At 42.0% G+C, this 25,038-nt stretch overlaps 1 protein-coding gene across 9 annotated transcripts in view; it reads left to right on the forward strand.

The window, feature by feature from the left end:
* ALPK1 (alpha kinase 1) overlaps positions 1-25,038 on the forward strand; it is a 128,224-nt gene that overhangs the window by 84,302 nt on the left and 18,884 nt on the right. For all 9 annotated transcript variants that reach the window (XM_077755018.1, XM_077755017.1, XM_077755019.1 and 6 more), the window contains 3 exons: positions 12,815-13,013; positions 22,198-22,257; positions 24,226-24,312. In XM_077755018.1, the coding sequence (XP_077611144.1) occupies positions 12,815-13,013; positions 22,198-22,257; positions 24,226-24,312 (346 nt within the window). The remainder of the gene's footprint in view (positions 1-12,814; positions 13,014-22,197; positions 22,258-24,225; positions 24,313-25,038) is intronic.

Genomic DNA, 25,038 nt, shown 5'->3' on the forward strand with positions numbered 1-25,038 from the left:
TGCCAAGAATCATTTGCTACATTATAAAGCTTCGTGTGCAAAGATTCCCCTTATAAATGGGATGTATTGCAATGATGAGTTCCCCTTTATATTTGAGATTAAGCTCATGGGTCCCAAATCAGTTCAGTTTTGTCCACAGTCAAGTGTCACATCAACTAATATCGACTTTCAATTTTGCTTTTCATTTTGTTTATTTCCAGTTTAAACACTCTCTAAGAAAATAGTTTTGTTATGAGTTTATAGATATTTTCATAGTTTAAAAAGAAGGAATAGTAATTCTAACTTCCCAGGATTCTCTGACATTTCATTGTCACTGCATATAACCATGACATTGGTACCAGTAATAAATATTGTAGAGATTTGTGCATAAAGGTAGAGCCAATAGGGTTTGCTGACATATTGGAAAAGAGAAGAAGAGTCACAAACTTGGAGTCAAAGCTCTAAAATATTCTCCTAAACAAATGAATGGATGACTTGTTTTACTGAGATGGAGGACACTAAGGGAGAAGCAAGCAAGTATAGAAAAAAAAAGACCTCTGTTTTAAATATGTTAAGTTTGAGGGGCACCTGGAAGGCTCAATTGGTAGAACATGCAACTCTTGATCTGAGGGTCATGAGTTTGAGCCCCACATTGGATGTGGGGCCTACTTAAAAAATAAAATAGGGGCACATGGTTTGCCCAGTTGGTTAAGTGTCTGGCTCTTGGTTTTGTCAGGATCTCACAGTTGTGGAATAGTGCCCCACATTGGGCTCTGTGCTGAGTATGGAAGCTGCTTGGGATTCTCTCTCTCCCTCTCTCTCTACTCCTCCCTTGATTGCACTCTCCTTCTCTCAAAGTAAATAAATTAGCATTAAAATTTTTTAAAAAGAAAAGAAATATGTTAAGTTTGAGATACCTAATTGACAAGTTGGCTGTTATCTTGGCAATTTCATATACAAGGTGCATTTCAGGAAAGAGACCAAGGATGGTATTCAAATTTGGGATCCACCGACAGAAAGGATACTTGAGGCTATGGGACAGTGTAAGTGAGTGTAGCTAGAGAAGAGAGGCAGCTTTAAGCCTTTTCGGGCATTCAGCATTCAGAGACTGGAGAAGATACTCCAGCAAAGTAGAGTGAAGAAAAGAAGCCAGTGAAGTAGAAAGAAAACCAGGAGAACGAAATGCCAGAAGTCACTTGAGAAAAAAGGAGAGATTAATGGGCTCAACCAAATACTTCTAGGAGTTTGAATGAGGGTTAATAAATGATCTTTGGATTTGGAGGTTGTTGGCAACCTTGAAAAAGGTGGGTTCAGTGGAGTGTTGGGGATGAAAGATATAGATTTAAGAAAGAATGGGAAATGAGGAAGTAAAGACAGTGAGTTTAGACAACTCTTGAGATTGACTGTAAACGGGGACAGAGATACTGGCAGAGGAGCTGGGGAGAGACTGCCGTGGACTATTTATCTCCCCTCACCTACCCCAAATTCATATGTTGAAATCCTAACCCTCAAGGTGAAGTTATTATGAGGTGAGGCCTATGAGAGGTGACTAAGCCATGAAGGCAGAGTCCTTATGAATGGGATGCATGCCCTTATGAAAGAGGCCCCAGGGAGACACAGGGATAAAGATGGCATCCGTGAACTAGAAAGTGAGGTTGTATCAGACACTGAATCTGCTGGTGCCTTGCTCTTTGACTTCCCCAGAACTGTGAGAAATAAAGTTCTGTTGCTTATAACAGAGTTTATACCACCCAGTTTATGGCATTTATGTTATAGCAGCCTGAACTAAGACAAAGATGTATGATTAAGGGAAAATGTTTTAGATGGAAGATACTATGTTTGTATCCTGATGAGAATGATCTGGTAGAGAGGAGGAAGTTAATTATGCAGAAGAGAAAAAAAAGTGTTTACAGGAATCATGTCCTAGAGCAAAGAGGGAGGGATAGAACTGAGTATGTAAGTGGGAGGTTGGCCTTAACCCTGCCAAAGAGGGAGTAGGCAGAAACATGGATTCCGCTGCAAGAGGGTTGATAAATCTGGGTAAGACAATAAGACAGGTCTCTTCTTGTTGACTGTTTTCTCAGTGAAAAAAAAGAAGCCAGGTTGTCCACGGAAAGTGTGGCACCTTAAGAAGAGAGCAGAAGGTGTCAGTGTAGCGGGACTGTCGGGCTGTGCTGAGGGCCAACTTAAAGTTAAGGTCATAAATTTAAAGTATCAGATTTGTTTTTCTCCAGCTACATTCAATTGGTTGGGTAGAAGCTCAGGTTAGGCAGAAAAGTAGATATAATTTGGAGATTGTAAGTGGCAACAAATAACACTCATTGTCACCTCCTGTGTTCAGAGCCAACTGAAAGATAGATGCAAGAGTAACCTTCATTATTCTAAAATGGCTAGGAGAACATAGCTTTAGGTATTCAGACAAGTGAGTTGGTAAATTCCCTACCCGAGACTCATTTTGTTGCTGACAGGTTCCTTCCCTTATTGTAGAACAGGGAGGAAGTTTTTCTTCTTAATCTTTTTTTTTCTTTTGAGAGAGAGAGAGAGAGAGAACACAAGTAGAGGAGGAACAGAGAGAGAGGGAGACACTGAATCCAAAGCAGGCTCTAGACACAAACGCTTGAACTCACAACCACAAGTTCATGACCTGAGCCAAAGTCAGATGCTCAACCGACAGAGCCGCCCAGGTACCCCAAACAGGGAGGAAGTTTTGGAGGGAGGGGAGAGGAAAGGTCTGAGCCAAGTATGCCCCTCCCATTAGATGACTCATTCCACCTTTAGTGGAGTAGGAAATGAGGGATGGGGAAAGAGGCTAACAGTTAGGGTAGTCCAGGGATTCACAGCTCTGCCTGCACTTTGAATCACCCAGGGACATTAAAAAAAAATAAAATAAAAAAAAATAAAAAAATAAACAATGCCTGTGTACAATTCCCAGGGGGTCCAATTTAACTGGTCTGGGGCGCCATCTGGACATCTGAACTTTTTAACGTTCCCCTAAGTAATTTTGTTTTTGAGAGAGAGAGGGGACTCTGCACAGACAGCACTAAGCCTGATCCGGACCATACTCACGAACCCAGAGATAATGACCAAACCCCAACTGACTAAGTCACCCAGGAGCCCCCCCGCCCAAGTGATTTTAATGTGAGACCAACACCTTTCCTTAACAGTAAATATGGTTGGAATTGCCAGATTTATATGACAGAAGCAGAAAGTGACAAAGGAATCAAGAATATTTTTAAGTCATTACATTGATGCACCATGAGAATTTAAATTTTTTTAATGTTCATTATTTATTTTTGAGAGAGAGAGACAGAAAGAGTGCAAGCAGGAGAGGGGCAGAGAGAGGGGGCGACACAGAATCTGAAGCAGGCTCCAGGCTCTGAGCTGGCAGCACAGAGCCCAATGCAGAGCTGGAACTCACAAACTATGAGATCATGACCTGAGCAGAAGTCCATCGCTTAACTGACTGGGCCACCCAGGTGCCCCAAAGCACCATGGGAATTTAAAGAGTCAAGTGAGAACATGAGGGAATTGGTCACATAGCAATAGTAGGGTCAATGGCTTGTGTGGATGTCCCTGAAGGGTTGCAGAATTGTTGGAGTTGAGCTACTGAGAAAGTCAGTTAGAATAAGGAAATAAAGATCAGAGAATCAAATGGTTAAGTTGAGATTCCGATTGTGCTGCTGCCAAAATTTCAAATTCTAGGCTATGACTGACAATGGGCGTCATGGGTATCACAATCATAGGGACTAAGGCTGGGTGTAGAACAAGATCACTGGAGATAAGGAGGCTGTGGCAAGAGAGAACAGTGTGCTGAGTGAATTATCGATGTGGATTTTTAAATGACCAATGGTGACTAGAGTCATGGTGGCCATAGCAATCTGCAAGAGACTAAAGCATTCAGGTCCCTGGCTCTCAAGGACCATGAGATTCACTAGGATTCTGGGCAGGTGGTTGTCTGTTCTGAAACTGCTGTTTTCATCTACAAGACAGCCAACCCCGTCTATGGTAGATATGATAGAGAGAGGATGAAAAGCAGGGAGAGATGATTGAAAACACTATCATTAGATATACAGAGAAAAAGATACTTTCCAAAAGGGCTTGCATGTTCCACTGGTAAAATCTAAGAAGATCAGTGAAATGTTAACCAGCCTTGGGCATAAACCTTGGGAAATTCAGGTTTTCTTCTCTTCCTCCTTCTCACATTTCAGTGGGTGGACAAATATGGAGCGTGACACGCTTGGTCTTCTGTTGACCTTGAGTAGTCCAACTGGACAGGTTCTACTCTCACTCTGCTTTCATTGTTGATGTATAACTATGCAGGCATCATCATTTTTCATTTGTTTATTCTGCTAATTCCTCACCTCAGGACATCTTCCCCCACTTTCCGCTGCCTTTTTCCAATCTCCCAATTTGCTATGCAGCAATAATTTCCCTTTCCACTATTCCTGCCAATTGCAATGCCAGATGGCTTCAGTTCTGAGTCCCCTCACCCAGCCCCCCTAGAGAACAGCTGCCATTGTCATTGCCGCAAACGCATCATGGCTTTGAACCCATAGCTGGGACCCAAACTTGATGCTCAGCATCGGGAGGGGCTCACACTAATGCAAGGAACCATGAAAACGGCACACACTTTTCCTTGCTGCTGTTCAGCAAAAGCCCTTAGAAAAAGCTCTTTAGCATTTTTTCAATCATCTGTGTATTGAAATCTCATTGTGGAGTTTAATTCCTTTACCACCTGACTCAGCTTTCTAGCCGTGAAGTTCCCTTTGTGCCATAAACTCAATTAGAACCCCCATATTTTCCATTCTGAAAACAGATGTGAAAAAACAACTGTGGGGGCTGTCGCGCACATGCACACGCGAGCGCACGCACACACATTTGTAAGCCTGTCTCTAGAAATCCAGCACTCTCTTATCTACCTCCACATATTTTTATTTAAACATGATCGCTCAACAAGAAAAACACAATTTGGTGGCTCTTTGAACAATCTGACAGCCCTTAAGTCAGGCTCTGAGGAAAGATAAAGGAATAGAATTCCTGCTCATTTTGGGGGTGTTTTCTTCCCCTTTGAGTTATCCTGTGCGGATTCCAACACTAAAATTCTGTTACTGTGAGATTGTCTTTAAAAGATCATATGTTTGAGTCCTCTGTGATAGCAGGTCAGTCGTAGGCCTACAAACCCAAACAAAAGAACCCTGAATCAAATTCCATGTAGACCAATATGCATTTCAAAGGCACTGCCCGTGTAGGCAGTGGGTTCGGGTTTTTGTGTTGTTTTCTTTTTCTTTCTTTTTTGGGGAGTGGGGGTGGGGGAGGGACTCTCTTTCATGTTAATCTAATTGTGCATAACCCAGGCACATTTACCATGTAGGGAAACCTTCTCTTTTAGTGTCCTTCCTTGCCACACACTCTGGCCTCCTCTCATTACCCTCCTCTTGAAGTCGGAGTGCTCCCGGGGCGTACATTTGGGGGAGATTCCCAGGACGGTGATGTATTCGGCGTTGCCGCCGAGGAATTTACTATCCCTTCACTTGGCAGCAAATGAAAGTGGGTATTAATTTCTCAGAGTGCTGGTAGAAATGCGAGACAGGGCGACAAGAAGGATACCCACCTAAATCTGTATGTGGCGCACAGCATGCCGAGGTTTCAAAAGAGCGAGAGAAAAGACAATGGCAAGAAAGAAAAGATTCTCCTGAGTTGACTTCTCTGCATTTTGCATCGTTAGGTTTTGGAGAGAGATACGAGAGGCTCAGGCCCAAACGGAGTTAAATTATGCAGCTGTGGGGATGCCAGGTCCTCCAGAATAGGATGCTTCGTTTAGATTTTCCACAATGCTATTGAAGTGCTTATTTTCCTCCTGAAGAGACACAAACAGATGCAAACTTCTGTAAACACTTTAGAAATGAATTCAGTGAGTTTGGCCTCTCAGCAGTGCTCAATAGCTGACAGAAAAATGTCTAATTAGTGCAAGTGGAAATAATAGGGCCACTTGGATTCCTTCCATCCTCCTCCAAGTCTACTTTTCCAAGGAACTCAAAGGGCCTTTGTATGGCAGGTCACCCTCTCTCAGGCTTTTGTGCTCCAATCTATTAAGAGTAGAAGGGGGAAAAATAGATTAGGCAATGTTCTCTGCTCAAATATATGGCGTGTTCATGCGGGATGCAGAATGGGGTGTTTGCAGCATCAGTTTACAGGTGCTTGGGGAGGGATTCCTCCATTGGCGACAGCCAAAGGCAGCTCGCACGTGCTGAGAAGGCTCGCTTTCAGGAACCCGCTTCCCTTCACCAACTGCCATCAAGCCTGCTCATTCTCCTTTTTCTTTCTCAGTTTCTAGCAACATCCCTCCTCAGAGCTGGCAAAGAGAAGAAAGAGCATAAAAGAAATCAGAGGCTTAGCCATATTCTGACATGGGCCTTATGGATGTTATGAACATGATCAGTTATTTCCTTTTCACTCTATTGAAAATTCTACTGAGACAGTTATTTTCAGAGCCTGTCTTGTTATTTTGCCATAGGGAGAGTCGGAGTACATGAACTGACTTTTTTCCTATTTTCCCCTACAGTATCCCCTGTCATTTATTAAGCACCTACCCTGCTCCAGGCCCTGTCCTGAGCATTTGACTCACATTTCCTCTAATCCTGATACAGCAGTGCAAATATAATCCACATTTCAGAGATGAAGTCATCGAGACTCAGAGAGGTTAGGTAATTTGCTGTTGACAAATAAATGCCAGCTAAGAGACAAACTCAGATATCTGTGACTTCATTTCAGACATTGCATATTTTTTTCATCTCTGGAAGTTTTATTTGGATCAACTTTCACATCTCCCTCCTGTGTTTTTCACTCTACCTAATTTTTACTCTACCTTCTGAAACTTATGAAATACAGTTATAACAACTGTCATTTTGAAGTCAGTTTCTATTGATTTATTTTTCTTTGCAATTTGGGCTTTTTTTCATCCCTGGCAGTTTTTGGCTGGATGCCAGACATTGTAAATTTCACCACATAGGATGGAGGGTATTTTGTGAGTCTACAAATATTCTTTTTTTTAACTTTTTAAAAAAGTTTTATTTGTTTGGGGTGGGGGAGAGCATGCACAAGCAGAGGAGGGACAGCGAGAGAAGAGAGAGAAAATTCTAAGCAGGCTCCACATGGTCAGTGCAGAGCCTGATGTGGGGCTCCAGCTCAGGATGCCTGAGATCATGACCTGAGCCAAAATCAAGTGTCGGCCACTTAACCCACTGAGCCACCCACGCATCCCACCTGTAAATATTCTCAAGCTTAGTTTTGGAACTTGTTCAAGGTAGGAAATTGTTTGATCTTTTTCAAGCTTGCTTCTAAACTTTCGAAGTAGGCCAAGAACCACTTTAATTTTGTCTCACTATTGAAGTGATGGTCTTCTGAATACCCCATGCCCTGTAGACAAGATTTTCCTTTCTGACTGGTGGAAGTGTAAGACCTACGTGAAGCCATGTATATGTTTCCTGGGGACTGTTTCCTCTAATCCTTTTAGGTAGTTCTTTCTCCAGCTTTGTGTGGTGACTTTCAATGCATGAGGTCTCCTGAAACTTGAGGGACCCTTTTCAGATCTCTGGACTTCTTGCTTTGTGCTCCTCACTCTATGAACTCTAGCCAACTTGGCCTACCCAGACTCCTAGAAGCCCCATCTTTCCAACTCAGGAAGACCACCTCACAGAAGTTACGACTGGAATTGCAAAGTGTCTTTGCAGCTCAGTGTGGAGAATGTCCAGCTGGAATAATTTCTAGCTAACCACCAAGTCATCATTTGCCCTCATGGCACCAGGTTTTACTAGAGAATTTCAAAACACTAACATTGAAGGCCATCTCCTATATTTCTTTTACTTTTAAATACATAACAAAAGCCCTCTTTTCAATTATGGTGGGGTTTTTTTGGCGGGGAAGGGGTCCTTTATTCCTCCTTAGAATTTTCTCATCATAATAAAAGACATGGTTTCTTAGAGCTACTGTTTGCATTCAGTGAGTTATGAGTTTAGCCCTAGCTCCAAAGACCCAGCATCCTATGCCAAGATTAGGCACTGAGCAAAATCGTCTTGATCAGACTGCAGGGAGAAAGCAGAAGAAAAACTGACCCTTTAGACACTTGAGTTCCTCAGGTGCTGGCCAAGGATATGGAGAAATTGGAACTCTGTTCACTGTTGGTGGGATTGTAAAATAGTGGAATCTCTAAGGAAAACAGTCTGGAGCTTTCTCAAAATATTAAAAACAGAGTTACCACATGATCCATTAATTCCACTCCTGGATATATAGCCACAATAACTGAAAGCATAGTTTTAAAGAGATATTTGCATGCCCATGTTACTGGCAGCACTATTCACAATAGCCAACAGTTTGAAGCAACCCAAAAGTCCATCAACAGATGAATGGATAAACAAGGTCTGGTGCATATATACAATGGAAAAATTCTGCCTTAAAAGGAAGGAAATCTTGTCACTTACTATAACATGAATGAACCTTGAGGATATTATGCTAAATGAAGTAAGCCAGTCATAAAAATACTATATGATTCTACTTATTTGAAGTACCTAGAATAATCAAATTCATAGACATAGAAAGTAAGGGGCACCTTGGTGGCTCAGTTGGTTGAACATCCGACTTTGGTTCAGGTCATGATCCTGTGGTTTTTTTGGTTTTTGTTTTTGTTTTTTTTTTTTTTTTTTTTTTTTTTTTTTTTTTTTTNTCCCCCTTGTTCCTCCGTCCTGTGGTTTTTGAGTCTGAGCCTGGCATCTGGCTCCCTGCTCTCAGAATGGACCTTCATTCAGATCCTCTGTCCCCCTCTGTCTGCCCCTCCCCCACCTGTGCGCTCGCGCTCTCTCTCTCTCTCTGTCTCTCTGTCTCTGTCTCTCTCTCTCAAAAGTGAATGAACTTAAAAAAAAAAAAAAAGTAAAATGGTGGTTACAGGGCCTGTGTTGTGGCAGGGAAAGGGGAATTGTTGTTTAATCAGTATAGACTTTCATACTCGCAAGATGGAAAAGTTCTGGAGATCTATTCCACAACAATGTGGATTAACATTACTGAACTGTTCACTTAAAAATGATGAAGATGGTAAATTTCATGTTATGTGTTGTTTATCACAATAAGAAGAAGCATTTTTAAAGATACAGATCTGGGTTCTTGCCTGACCCTGACCCTTTGACTTTATAAATTTGGAAAGTCACTTAACCTCTCAACTTCAGTTTCCTTACCTTACTTAAATTTTACAGTTACTCTAAATCTAACTGGACTAATGCACATGAATGGTTTTCATAAATTAGATGGAAACCGTTTTTATCAGAGAGGTAAGGATTGAGAATCACCCCTGGAAAATAGCCTGTCACTAAACATTGCATCCCATGTAGGTAGACAGTTACCCTAAAACTCAATGGGGCACCTCTAAGAAGGGAGAATAAAACTAAACATCAAGCATACACCAAAGTGCAGCCTCGAGAGGGAATCCCCTGGGGCTTGCTGAGTACCCTGCATGGTATGTAGTCATGAGCAGGGTTGCAGGAAGAGCAGACATCTAAGAAAACCTGCAAGTGGAAGAGGCTGCCAGTGGTGCAGATAACCGCTGAGGTTGCAAACTCATGGACTGTATCACGTATACCTCACAAAGTGAGGACTCTTGACCAGAGACTGCCCTTCTTGAACAGAGCTGGGCATACATAATACCATAGATTTTCCTTTCCATTTCATTTCCATTTGATTTACAGTTTCTGCATGTCAAGTGACTGACTTTTTCTTGCTTCAAGATTTGTGTTGTTCAGATTGGCGATTTGCTTGACAATTCTCAATAGAAGTTTTGAGCATTGTGGTTTTAGTTTGGGGTTCCCCCCCCCCGTTGGAAGGAACCAAGGTTCACTTAAGCACATTCACTAAATGGGGTGTACATTATTATGAAAACATAATGGAACAAATAAAGGAGGCCTGTAACTATAAGAATGGCCCTCATGAAAAGGTAAATTTGGATACAGGGCCATCGTTCTTCAATCCTCACCCTGCTGTTGCCCATAAATATGACTTAGCTACATTCTATTTTCTGCTTCTTTCTACCCTTCTGTATTTGTGAGTTCAGATTTGAAACTTCATGTTTTCAAGCCAGGCCACAGAGTCATGGGGCCAGGTACTTTTGGGTTAGCTTTGAGCTGGTGGTTGGGTGGAGAAATGGAGTCAAGGTCAAGCAGCAAAATGTATAGTTGTTTCAAAGGTAGGGGCTGCCGGCAAAGCAGTTGTCCTCAGAAAGGATTATGGTATATCAGGCAATGATTAATGTTGGGATCTTTGAGAGGATCCAGGATTCCTTCCCTCCTGGATTCTGAGCAAACTGAGAAATTAAAAAAAAATTTAAAAAGGTAGGCAGACATCAGGTTAAACTTTACCTTTAATTCTGATAAAGACTAAATTGAAAGACAGCTTCAGGGGTGCCTGGGTGGCTCAGTAGGTTAAGCCTCTCTGACTCTTGGTTTCGGCTCAGATCACAATCTCATGGTTTCTTGAGTTTGAGCCCCATGTGGGGCTCTGTGCTAGCAGCTCTGTGCCAGCACAGAGCCTGCTTGGGATTCTCTCTTCCTCTCCCTCTCTCTCTCTCTGCCCCTCCTCCACTCACTCCGTCTCTCTCAAAATAAATAAATAAGCTTTAAAAAAGAGAAAGATATAGCTTCATATTAGAGTACAGGGGGTCTGCTAGCTAAACCCCAGAATTATATAGACATTCCCATTCAGTCACAGAAATTACCGGGGCAAGCAGAACACCACATACAGGGTGGTTTTCTAGATAAGACTCATGATATAAAAGAGCAGAGTATTCTGTTTCCTTTAGACAGCTGTTCCCAAGGGGGGAAAAGAAAGGGGGGAGGGGAGCTAAACCAGACACGCCCAGTTTCTTCATCCCAAATTTACCAATCAGATTAGTCATTCCACTCCCCTGGGGCAGAGTGGGTAAAGAGAGAGCCAGGAGTGCTACGGTACGTAAGCTCCCTTCACATGGAAGGAAACATCAAGAAGGAAGAAGGGATAGTGCCCCCTAGTATATGGCATCAATGAAAACAGTGATCAATTTGAACAAGAGAGTAAATATAAACACAAATTATCACTTTCCAGACTTCATAAACACAGCAATAGCTTAAAAGCTTTAATGAGTTAAGAAATCGTCAGTATGAAAATAGAGGGCTTACTGTACTGGTTCTTGGTAGGCTTTACCTGATGGATGAATACCTATAAATACAAATGTTATTTTCTGTATGCAGTGCTGTAGATAAGCACACCAAAACATATATGCCAAAAGCCAAATCATGTGAAAAAGCACCATAGATAGAATTCCTGACTGGGCCGGATACAAAAGCTTAGGCCGGTTTTACTCAGAGATACACAAGAATCAAATTAAAACTCTGAAAGGACTGTTCCAAGCAGATTTTGAAAAGCAGAGATTATTCTCTCCCAATTTGAATGTATCCTCTCTTACTTTCAATTTGTTAAAGTAAATCACTCTCAGACCAGCAACTGTAACAACACTGATTACACATTTGATATATACGACATCACTGCAATTATCAGATAACTGATGTCCAACTCCTGTTTCCTAAAATAAAGTCACTACCACATGGGACTTGAGTATGTGGGATTTGGACCTGGACTTCCTGTGTTCAAATCCCCCCTCTTAGTCACAGGTCATGTGACATTGGGCATGTTAATTAACCCCTAGGAGTCTTAGGTTTCCCCTCTGTAAAACGGGCTTATTAAATAGAATCTGCCTGTTAGGATTGTTGTAAAGAGTGAGTGAATTAGTACATGGAATGCACTTCACATTGTGCCCAGCACCTAGATTTTATCCAATAAATGTTAGTACTTAGGATTATGTAGCAGCGCTTTGTGTAGTAACATTGCACTAGGAAAATGAGCAATGCCTTCTGGGCTTTATATGTGACTCACAGACTCTGAAAACACAGCTTTAGTTTAGCAAATGGAGAAAGTACTACTGGGTGGGATACTCAATTATGCTAGTAGCTACAAGACTTTGAATGTCTTTAATATAACGCCTCATGAGACCGAAAGTGACGTTTTCCCATAAAATTCTGCCTCATTTGTCTCATTCTTTAGGTTACACTTTCATTTCCTGCCTGTTTTCTTCTTTTTCGTGTTGTATTCATTAACCGAATATAAATCAAATTTAAAATGTTACCTAAAATTCTGTATTCCTCTTAATTAAAATGTAGGCAATAAATGAAGCAGAGTGTTGTGAACTGATGTGGAACCCTCTTCTAGATGTTACCATGACTGAATGAGCCAACTAGCATAACAATATGCCTAGTGTAATCTCATTTATGAGAGAAAAGGAGGGAGAGGAGAAGGGGGGAGAAATCAAGGGAAGACAAGGAATCAATTAATGTCTAAACACACACAAAAGGGTAGAAGTTTCTAGAAGGATACCTCTGACACCATTACAAGGAGGAATGAGAATGAGATTGAGGAGAGGAGGGGAAAAATAATGTAAAGAGTCGACTAACTAAGGAGCACTTTTCATTTTTACCTTGTGTTGTTTGGATTTTCTAATAACAGGAAATATGCGTTTAGCACTTGTATAATTTTAGAAATGTAGTGAGGGAAAAGAAATATTTTATCTCCCAGCTGAATTGGATTTTTGCTTCTTTTTCTTTGAGTTCGGCCGCCCAGGGAAGTATGCGTCTCCCCTTAGTTCTAGGTGTTGTGGCTCTCGTTTCAATCAAAACACCTAGCAGAGTGAGCTTGGTCTCCAGGCTCCTTCCCCTTGTGCCTGCGCGGCTTCTGTCCGGTTCACTGTGTCCCGTGGTTGCCCCTCCAGGCGTCCCTGAAAGCCTCCATCCGCTCCCGCGACTACGCCACCGCAGCTGCCATCGTGTTCTTAAGCGACCGGTTCCTGTACGGGCTCGACGTCTCGGGCAAGCTCCTGCAGGTCGCCAAAGGCCTCCACAAGTTGCAGCCGGCGACGCCAATCGCCCCGCAGGTGGTCATTCGCCAAGCCCGACTCTCGGTCAGCGCAGGTAGCCCCTCCCGCCGGCCCCTCCGCGTCCCGGCGGCGTCCGGCCTGGGGCTCGCCTTCCCTCCGGGGCTCCTTGACTTCCGCGGGGAGCGCGGCGGGCACCCGGGCCCGCGGGCCATCTTTTCAAGCTGCGGGCTCTCCCCGCCCCCGGCCCGCGGTGCCCTTCCCCCCCGCCTCTTGGCGGCACAAAGGCCCTGGCATAAAGGGTTTCAGAGCCAAAAGCGGTAGAGAAAATTGTGAAAGGGTGTGGAAAATACTAATTGGAGCTTTTGTCTTCTAACAAATCTGTCCTGCTGCTTTCAAACAGGGGTATCTGAATTGCTATACTTCTGACCAAGAGCCTTTAAAAAGCAGATTAAAATTCTACTATTTTCTCTTAGTTCTCCTGTCTCCTTTCTGTAGGGCCACTTGACTATGCTAACAATAGAGCTGACAAACCCACTGAAGTAATTTGAGGGTTTTTTCCATCCCTGGGACCGGTACAGTACCTGATTAGGCCTTAAAGTATCTTTTTTTTTTTTCCCTTCTGTCACTTTGAATGAAATGAAAAATGAGGCTGACATTCTAACTTAGGATGTAATGTAGAGGGGGGTTGGAGGGGAAAGGGGCCTGCTATGCATTACAGTGAAGTTTACCTCCATAGAATTTTTGAATTATTTAAATTACTGATAACCACGAGGCTTAGAACATGTGTAGCCTGCTATTCTCATTTCTAAGAGTGAAAGAATAAAGGACAGAAGGAGAAGGCAAGTTGCCCTTCCCGGAAACAGGACTGGCTCCTTTTTTAAATTGATTTTAGCTATTGTTACTGTTTTTAATAAGCCTGGTCTTCAAGGGGTTAAAACATCTTTACTTCACTTCCTTTGAAAAGGAACTGTACTGACTATACTAAATGGGACAATTGTTGGATGCAGAGAGGCACAGAGATAAAAGGACGTGAGAGAAATGGGCTTGTGAAGGTTAACTTTTCAAAAGCCCAAGTTCATTCACTTTCAAGTTCTTGCAGCTGTGCGTAAATTGTGTCCCCGTTGATTACTTTTCTAGAGTAACTGAAGGGACAGGGTGGAACTTAGGAAAACTTTCTTCCTTCCGAAATACTGACCTGGGACATTTTACAGCGTTTGGAGTTTATAATATTTGGGGTATGAGGGAAACTTAACAACTAATGCTCCTTCTGATGGCATCAGACGGCGATGATGTGTGTGCGTAGACTTCTGTGGGGAGAACAGAGTGATGAAGGATGGGCGTGCACAGCAGACTTCCAGATTGGTCGTCCTCAGTTAGAACTTGGAGCAGAGTTAATGTGACCTCGTCGATGATGTACAGAATTGCTAAAGTGGGACATGGAAATTGAGGTCAAGCGGTCAACAGTCCTGTTGATCGCTTTGCTTTACGCAGCCAAACTGAAATTTTCACTGGTTCATTTTGTTGTTTATCTCATGCTTCCAACCCTAATAACAAGTAAGTCTAGATATCGTCACAAATAATATCCTCTTCTGCTCACATGTCGTACGTCTAAGATAAAATTCTAGATCTTAGTCCCCAACAGTTGGGTTGTCTTTTCCTCAAAGAAGCTACCAGAAGAGCCACAAGAACACAAACACAGCCTCAGAGTTAAGTGAATAGAATAAAACCTTGGTTTGCAAGCATACTGTGTTCCAGAAACATGCTTGTAATCCGAAGCACTTGTATAGCAAAGTGAATTTCCCCATAAGAAATAATGGAAACTCAGATGATTTGTTCCCCAACCCAAACATACTCATATAAAGTGATTACAATACTGGAATATAAAACAAAATAATAAAGAAAATACAAAATGTAAAGAAAAATAAATTAACCTATACTTACTTAGAAATCCTTCAAGGCTGGTATGAGGGAGACAAGAAAGAGTAGGGTTACTTTGTAGAACAACTTTCACTATCACAAAGAGAATCACTGCATCTATTGGCTCACTGAAATCTTTTTATTTTTGTGAAACTTTGACAAGGAACCTACCCAATGACACTTGCTTTTACCTCCTTTTGAGGATTTCACGGAAATGTGACACGGCATGCTCGTTAAACAGATTCATCGTTCACACTGCTACAGCCTTATTTGCGTGGTGCTTTTCTACAAAGTTCTGCGCTGCCCACATTTTACACATCTCCCTAATCTCTTTTGAAGTGAGGGGTTCCTCCATCTTTTTCTCCTTCTCCTCTGCAGACGAGACACAGACGTAGACTTCTTATAAAATCTTGCAGTTTTGGCCACCAGCATACGTCATTCAACCTTCTCAGTGATTTCCTTCTTAACTTCCACCATAATCATCTCCTTGTTACCGCCTTTCTTTTCAACATTTTTCTGCATGGGGGCCATGGTATACGCCTGCATGTATGTACTTATTTTGAAAACTTTCATGACTTCATTAATACAGTACAGTATTAATAAACTCTTTTCATATACTGTATTTTACTGGCAATAAGGCAGCAGAGGAAAGGGTCTGTATCTGCAGGCAGGCTGACCTAGAATGAAGCAAAGCATGCCTAAGCTTACTCTTGTATGGAAAAGCAAAGGACTCTCCATAGGTGCTTTGAAGTGACAGAAATTACACTAGTGCCAGTTATGGACACCTTCTAACGTTCTGAAAAATCACTGATTTCTGCCAAACACCGCGGCCTGACACTGAACATCTGAGCATGGGAGATGATCACCCACAATTCCTCAGAGAGAGAGAAGAACCATTGGCTCAGTTGTGATCATGTAACATTTACTTGTATTGCAAGACGTGGCCCGTTTAGCAAGTTAAAATGTATTAGAAATGTTTGCTTGTCTTGGAGAACACTTGCAGAGCAAGTTATTTGCGATCCAAGGTTTTACCGTATTTGTGAATTTCTGCCCTCAAACAACTCTTGAGCTTCCCCCTACAGTAGATGTCTCAAAGAGAGAGAGACTTAGAGCAGGAGTGGTGTCCTGGTAAAGAAGGTGCCATGATAAGGGATCTCCATCCTCAGCACCTGGGACTCCTGTGTCAGAAGAGTGAGATGACTATATGATATAATAAGGAGTAAGGAAGAGGAGTAAAAGTAACATGAGGGGACAGCATACCCCTCCTGTCACCCTACCTGGTATCCACCCAAAACACATGACAAAGCTCAGGGCATTTCAACATGTGGGGTTTCAGAGGCAATGGCGGGCATCCTGGGCCTGTCCTGCTCACTCTTGCCTAAAATTAGGAGGCAAAACCTTTTAAGCTATAATTAGAGATAAAGGTTCAAACTCCAGTTTCATCAACATGGAGCATTAAGCAAGTGTATAATCTTCTCCCATTACATAAATATTGTGAATACATTTTTTAAGTGCTAGAAAGTGTTCAGAGTTAGAATAGTAGACTACTGCTCATGACACTGTAGCCAGAGGGGTTTACACTTGGTATGACTAGGGGAAGGGACTGTCATTTTAATTCTGATGCAGGGACAAGAGACAGGACCTTGGGCCTGTGTGAGGAGTGAAATATTTACATAAAGCTGGAGTGTTTAATTTTTTTAAACATTTATTTATTATTGAGAAACAGAGACAGAGCATGAACAGGGGGAGGGGCAGAGAGAGAGAGACAGAGTCCAAAGCAGGCTCCAGACACTGAGCTGTCAGTACAGAGCCCAATGTGGGGCTCGAACCCACAAACTGCAAGATCATGACCTGAGCTGAAGTCTGACGCTTAACTGACTGAGCCACCCAGATGCCCCAAAGCTGGAATTCTTAAAGCTGTGCCCATCTATGAGGGTTCCACCAGCTCACCCACAGAAGTGGCAAGGAAGCTTGCGCTCTGCCCAAGCTCTGGGGCAGAAGGCCAAAATAATAAATAAATAAAAGTCACAAGACTGTGCCAAATGTGAGTGTGGAGTCTAAATTTACTCTACCCACAAAGGAGGGACTCCCCCCAAATAATTAACTGAAAAAAACAGTTCAATACTGCCATTTTGGAGGCTCAGCAGAATATCATGCACAAAACTATATTCTAGAGAAATATCCATGGTCCAGGGGCATAGGAATTCCACAGGAGAACATTCCTTGCTGATGGTGCTCTTAGATTAAACTGTATAGGCAACACAGGAAATGAAATGTGAGAGAAGAACACCATGTGCAATAAACAGGAAACATGGCACTCCAAAACAAAATATAAAAATAGAACAACCTGAAAGACTCATTTTTTTTTTAATATTTATTTACTTTGGAGAGAGAGCACAAGCAGAGGAGCAGCAGAGAGAGAGGGAATTTGAATTTGAAGCAGGTCTCAGGCTCCGAGCTATGAGTACAGAGTCTGACTACAGAGTCTGACGCCCCTAATATGGCTTTTTTTTAAGTTTATTTATTTATTTTAAGATAGAGTGTGTGAGTGGGTGAGGGGCAGAGAGGGAGAGAGAAAGAATCCCAAGAGGGCTCTGTGCTGATAGCATGGCCTGAGGTGGGTCACGCTTGAACGCACAAACCACGAGCTCATGGTCTGAGCCAAAATTGAGTCAGATGCTTAAGCAACTGAGCTACCCACGTGCCCCAAGACTCATATGGCTTAAAAAAGTAGTATGTTTAAAGAATAGAACACAGGGGTGCCTGGGTGGTTCCATCGGTTAAGCGTCCAACTTCAACTCAGATCATGATCTCATGGTTCATGAGTTCGAGTCCTGAATCGGGCTCTGCTGAGAGCTCAGAGCCTGGAGCCTGCTTCGGATTCTGTGTCTCCCTCTCTCTCTGCCTCTCTCCCACTCATGCTCTGTTTTTCTCTCTCTCAAAAATTAAAAGTAAACATTAAAAAAAGAATAATAAAAAAATAGAACACAACAGGAAAAGAAAATGAATTCACTATTTTTAAAAAGAACTAAAGAGAACTTTCAGAAAAACATACAGCAATTGACATTAAAAATCAGTGTGGTTGTCCACTGGGTGTTATGTGGAAACCAATATGACAATAAACTATTTGTAAAAATAAATAAATATCAGTGTGGTTGTCAAGAAAGCATAGTAATTGTAGGGAATTGCCTACAAAGCAGGCACAGCATAAGTTCCTTTTTTTTTTGTCGATACGGGCTACAAGAGGGTGACCACACGGGGATGGCTAGAAAGAGCCAAAACCCAGCAGCTCTCCCAGTTGGCAGTGATGCTTCCTGAATTTCAAGTGCTGATAAGGACACCACCTGCCAAACAAGCTGCTTAAACCGAGGTGAATGCAGTAAAATAGATTATTAGAAAAATGAAAAAAAAACCAAAAGATACATAAAACTATGAGTCTAAAGTACTTATTATTAGATCGAAGAGTCATAACATTACTTTGGCCAAAGGTTTAAAAAAATTTCTGAACGTTTGTTCTCCATTTTTCACTTAATCTCATCTCAGGCCGGTGATAAAAAGTCGCAGGCAGCAGTGCTTCTCAAACATTGCTGAAGCACCGGGACAGCTTACTGAAAATGCAGATCCTTGACTGAGCAGGTCTGTGGCAGGGCCTCAGAGTCTGCATGTCTAACTAGCTCCCAGACAACACTGATGCTGTTCCCTGAACCTCACTCGACCAGCAAAGGACGATCCAAAGACTCTGACCACGTGCCTGCCTTTCCAGGGGAGCAGTAACATTCTCCCAGGAAAGACAGACTTCCTAGGCCAGTTTCTCAGGTGTTCCATCCCCCTAACTGACCTACCTGAATGTGTTCACGCAACAGTTCAAACAGCAGGACAGAAAATGATGGACCTGGATATTATATTTAAGGAAAACCCTGAGAAGGAAGCATATAGAGTCAGGTGGATGAAAATATGAAAGAGGAATTTTAAAAACTTGAAGAATAGAATGAAAAAAGCATGTAAGCCGAATAGGACTTCTGGGAGATTTGACTGGAATCAGAGGAAAACACATGTCTTTGCACAGAAAAGATGGATCCAAACTTGAGCAAAAAAAATTTTTAATAAAAAATCACCTAGACACAGTGTGGTGGAATTACAGAAAATCAAACAATGAGAAAATCTTAAAGGAAACAGAGAAAAGACAGATTATTTATGTGGGAATTGTATTTAGACTGACAAAAAACGTCTTATCGGGAATAACAGAGTCCAGAAAGCAGTGGAATCTACCAAAAAAATTTTTTTTGAGAGGAAATAGCTTTTCAGCCTAGAATTCTATACTCAGCAAAAATCATCATCATTCAAAAGTGAGGACAAAATAGACGTTTTCAGACAAAGACTAAACATAATTATTATTCTCAAGACATCTCTCTCATGAATGCACACATTAAAGAAGGAAGTTGAATTTATACAGATGGAGTAGGAGATTCAAAAAGCAATGGTAGAAAAATAATTGGTAAATGCATAGATCAAACTAATTAAAATGAAAATAAAAGGAAGTTATATGGCAGTATTGTTTACATAATTTATCATGTGCAAAAATCTTAAAATATTATAAAAATTGACCAGCATTACATTAAATTAATAATAATACATTACAGTAAAGGAAGGCTGTTATCTGTTTATTCCAGATACATAAAGATGGTTAAATATTTAAAAGTTGATTCATTCAGGGGCTTCTGGGTGGCTCAGCTGGTTAAGCATCAGACTTTGGCTCATTATGATCTCACTGTCTGGGAGTTCAAACCCAAAGTTGGGCTCTGTGCTGACAGCTCAGAGCCTGTATCGTGCTTCACATTCTGTGTCTCCCTCTTTCTCTGCCTCTCCCCCATGCGTTGTCTCTCTCTCTCTCAAAAATAAATAAACAAAAAAATATATAAATAAATAAAAGTTGATTCATTCAGGATTGCCTGGCCGCTTCAGGTGGTACAGCCTGTGACTCTTGATCTTGAGGTCATTAGATCAAGCCCCACATTGGGTGTAAGGTTCACCAAAAGGGATAGTAATAATAATAATAATTAACTCATTCAATTCACCTCACGGACAGAGTAGACAAGAAAGCTACATGTTCACCTAAATTGATGTGAGAAGTGCTTTATAAAATTTCCAACCCGTTTAGGTGAAAAATACAAACTAGGGTTAGAGATGTTATTAGTCATCTTCCAGTCAGGAGACAGAAACAACACACTAATTTGAAAAAAGAACGTTCAGTATAAAAGAGTTATTCATATGTCAGGGGATAAATGAAGGATTGGCTAGTAAGTAGGAAAGAAGACTCTGAGGAATACACAGTAAGCAGTTGTAAAGAACAACCACCATCCCTTGTACTGAGATAGAGCATGTAAGAAAATGTCGCAGACACACCGCCAGGCACACCGGGACTGTGATCAACACCTTGTTGGAGAAGGCACAGCTGTGGCTCACTGGATGGCAGAGAAGTCAAGGAGTTTCTATGCCAGCAGAACTCACCGGAAATCCAGCATCTGGGGTGCTGAGGGAAGCCATCCTCAGAGAGGTGCCACCACAAAGCTGCCCTTACGGAACACCTGGAGGAAGCAGTCACCGAGACGTGCCTCACTGGCAGGCAGCGCTTACTCCACTGTGAAGTCACCTGAGAGGATGCTGCAGGACCCTGCTGGCTGCTGGGTGCTGCTGACCTCTGAGGAGCCAGGTGCTCGAGAAGCCACCTGTGCTGTAGAAGGAAGGCACAGGAGAAGCCAGAACGCTGCAGCAGGCAGGCGTTGGAGCAGCTCTAAGCACTGCAGGAGGCTGGCAAGAGTGGCACACTACATGAGGAAGAGAAGCGTCTTCCCCTTGCAGTCTCTCCACACCAGCTTTTTTTTTTTAATGTTTATTTATTTTTGAGAGGAGAGAAAGACAGAGAATGAGCAGGAGAAGGGCAGAGAGAGAGGGAGACACAGAATCTGAAGCAGGCTCCAGGCTCTGAGCTGTCAGCACAGACCCCGACGCGGGGCTCGAACTTATGAACTATGAGATCATGACCTGAGCCCAAGTCGGATGTTTAACAGACTGAGCCACCGAGGTGCCCCATCTCTCTACACCATCTAATGACAAAGCTGTCAAAGGAGAAATATTTACAAGGTCCATTCCCATTACTGCAAAGCAGGCAATGAAGGATGGATTTGGAGCTGAAAGGCAATAAGCTGATAGCTGCACAAGAGGGAACATCTTAACTGGATAAAAAGGAAGCAACTGGAAACCTTTGGCAAAACTACTGGTGAAAAGTTAGGAATATTCCTTTTAAAATCAAGTCAAGAAAAAAATGCATCTTATTATTACTTCTATTTGATCGTAAACTAGAAGTCCTCCCAATGCAATGAAAACAGAAAAAGAAATGAGGTATAAAGATTAGAAATGAATAAACACAATTAGCAGGGTTTGTGCACAGTATGATTGCCCACATGGAAAACTTCAGGAAATACACAGATTATTAGAATTAAGACATTCAGGAAATTTGGCAAATACAAATCAGTATTTTTTAAAACTACCCTTCCTTATATATCAGCAAAACCTAATTAGAAAATATAACTTTTAAGAGTAAAGATCCTTGGGGTGCCTGGGTGGCTCAGTTGGTTAAGCGTCCAACTTCAGCTCAGGTCATGATCTCACAATTCGTGGGTTCAAACCCCCTATCGGGCTCTGTGCTGAGCTCAGAGCCTGGAGCCTGTTTCAGATTCTGTGTCTCCCTCTCTCTCTGACCCTCCCCTGTTCATGCTGTCTCTCTCTCTCAGAAATAAATAAAAAACATTTAAAATTTTAAAAAAAGAATAAAGATACCTTTGCTAAAATTTATTTACATAGGTATTTCAAGTTATTGCTCTCTTTCTAAACACATTGGAATGAATACATTTTAATCAGGCCATAACTCATGATTTCAGAAAGTGGTTTTCCCCTTCCTTCCTTCCTTTCTTCCTTCCTCCCTCCTTCCCTCCTTTCTTTACTTCCTTTCAGTAGTCTTGTTCACAGAAAGAAGACACATGTTTTATAAAGATTTATCTTTATTTTTCAAGCCTTATTCTATATGAATGAGTGTGTGTGTGTGTGTGTGTGTGTGTGTGTGTGTGTGTGTGTGTAAATCTAATTGCCATTTCAGATACTGTGCAACTTCCCACCTTCCCAATTCCTGGAAATGTCATCTTTCTGTTCACTTTGGTATATGATGTAATTATTGATTTTTATTTTAAAAATAGAATGTTTCCAAGAGAGGTAACAGTGTGTTACTCTGAGAGCTTAAACTACTAGTAGTATTGAAGGCACATGTTCAGGAACTAATTGTGTGGCATTTGGTTGCTTCTTTTCAGGGAAACTTTTAAAAGCAGAATATATCCTGAGCAGTTTAATAAGCAACAATGGAGCAACAGGTAAGGTGCTTTCCTATCTTCACAGTGACCTTCACCTGCAATTGAACTGAAGTTCTAGTTTAAAAGCAACAACCTAATAGCTGCTGTAGACTAGATGTCTCCAGAGCTGGCTGGGACTGACTTTGCCATTAATGAATGAAGTGGCTTTGGTCAAGGAGCTTATTTCTCTGTGTCTCCATTTTCTCTAATTAAAAATGAAAACAGGGGCGCCTGGGTGGCTTAGTCGGTTAAGCGTCCAACTTTCGCTTAGGTCATGATCTCGCGGTTCGTGGGTTCGAGCCCCGCATCAGGCTCTGTGCTGACTGCCAGCTCAGAGCCTGGAGCCAATTTCAGAGTCTGTATCTCCCTCTCTCTCTGACCCTCCCCTGCTCACGCTGTCTCTCTCTCTCTCTCTCTCCTAGAAATAAATAAAAAATATTTAAAAAAAAAATGAAAACAAAACAGAACAACCAAAGCTTCTAATTTTCCAGGCTTTATTGTAAAATGTATTATCTAATGAACAATATGAGGTTAAAGCAGGAAACTCTATGGGCCCCAGAAGGGACTCAGTAGCAGCCTTTAGGAGACTTGTAAGTGGAGATGAAGCCTGTAAGTTGAGAAAAATATATTTATGGCTTTATATGTTTAAGTGATTTGGAAAATAAATTTGATTTTGCCATGTACGTATTTTAATAACTTATTTTGAAATGGATTTCTTTCAATATTTAATCATAAATGAAAGGAAGCAAATCTAATAGTTGGGTAACAAATTATTTAAACCTTCAGCTACCTTGCCTGAAATTCTGGGCGTTAAAGTCAACAAGTTTCCCAGTAAGGTCAACACAACTTCCAGTAGACTTTTAAGTTCAGTGTGCTTGGTTGGTTATAAGGTCCCAAGCACCTTGAAACTTGTAGACATTCCAGTGGAGAAGCAGTTTGGAATACAGATATTGACCCCACACCCATCATTTGTGGCCACCATCACTAACCTATGATATACACACTTCCCATCTTCTACACCTCACATGCGCACATACACACACACACACACACACACACATGCACACATACGTGGATCAAAAGCGAGGGAGAAAATAGGGTGATGTGACAGAGAATCAAGGAGGGTATAGTAATGAGTTTGACTCTATTTTTGGTGTTTGACCACTGGCAGTTTGCAGGCCCCAGCCTTCCGCCACCCACTTTATCCCACAACTGGACAGGCTGGTGGGAAGGAGGGTTGTTTTTTGGTTTGTTTTAAACCTACTCATCAGTAAACCAGGCATAGCTTGTGGGAGACTTTGCCCCAGCCCACACCCTAATGAGAGTAGAAACCAAAGCCACTCCCCACTCTCTTCACACAAGTCAAATGCACCAGCTTGGGTACCTGTCTCCTCTTCTCAGAAAGGCTCACTATGTCAGTACTAAATCTTTTCATATCTTGTTGAAGTGTGTGTGTGTGTGTGTGTGTGTGTGTGTGCGTGTGTGCAATCATCGGTCTCCACCTCCAAACCAACTTTGGTTGGATGGGAAGGATCCCACCCTCTACTAGGCAACCACAGACCGTGGGGTAATACTATAGCAAGTTAACTCGGGGGGCTTGGAGGCAATAACATTGAGGCTGAGACCTGAAGCAGGAGAAGCTGGTCTCCTCAGGAACCAGAGTAAAGCAGATCCCGGGCAGAGGTAGCAGAAAGTTCAGAGGCCGTGAAACAAGAGGCATCTCCCACATAAGGAACACAAGTGAAGCTGCCGTGACAGAGCACGGTGAGTGTGGAGACTTGGAGACCAGGCAGGAGTTTGTTTCTGTGAAGGCTTGTACATGATAGCGAGGAGTTTGGACCTTTCTTTAAATGTAGAGAAGAGATCATCTCTCAAATCTGTATCACATGTGCTCATGAAGGCTCCTGTGAAAACAGTTTCATTTTACCGGGCTATTTACTTGATAATTAGGAGCTAAAACTACTTTTCTTTTTTCCCTCTTTTGTGTAGGTACCTGGCTGTACAGAAATGAAAGTGACAAGGTCCTGGTGCAGTCGGTGTGCATACAGATCCGAGGGCAGATTCTGCAAAAGCTAGGTACGGTCATCAAACATTCGCCTCTCTCAGGGCTCATTTACAAAGTCTGGCTACAAAGTTTTACCATGGAATTTTCTCACTGTATCTAGTTAAAATTGCTAATCCTCACTTTTCTTAGTTTCCTCATTGAAAAGAAAATGACATTTGGGATCCCGGGAGTGTTATGAACATTAACAAAACAAAATCTTTTCTGTTGAGTTTTGTTAAAGAAATATACAGGTGTATATCATGATATTAACCTAGGGTTCTCAGCATTATTTCTGGCGTCTGACTTTCAGTTCTATGGGACTCCATGTGATAGAGTTTTACCTTATTTTATTTTATTTTTTTTATTTTAAGGCATTTTATTTTTATTTTTATTTATTTTTTACCAATAGTTTATTGTCAAGTTGGTTTCCATATAACACCCAGTGCTCATCCCCACAAGTGCCCTCCTCCATGCCCATTTACCCTTCCCCCCCACACCCATCAGTCCTCAGTTTGTTCTCAGCATTCAAGAGTCTCTCATGGTTTGCCTCTCTCCCTCTCCCCCACCATTTCCCCCCTACTTCTCCCCCATGGTCCTCTGTTAAGTTCCTCCTAATCCTCCTATACGTGCAAACATATGGTATTTGTCCTTCTCTGCCTGACTTATTTCGCTCAGCATAACACCCTCAAGGTCCATCCACGTTGCTACACATGGCCAGATTTCATTGTTTCTCATTGCCATGTAGTATTCCATGGTAT

Source organism: Crocuta crocuta, unplaced genomic scaffold (assembly GCF_008692635.1).
Source record: "Crocuta crocuta isolate KB4526 unplaced genomic scaffold, BGI_CrCroc_1.0 scaffold52, whole genome shotgun sequence".
Classification (NCBI taxonomy): domain Eukaryota; kingdom Metazoa; phylum Chordata; class Mammalia; order Carnivora; family Hyaenidae; genus Crocuta; species Crocuta crocuta.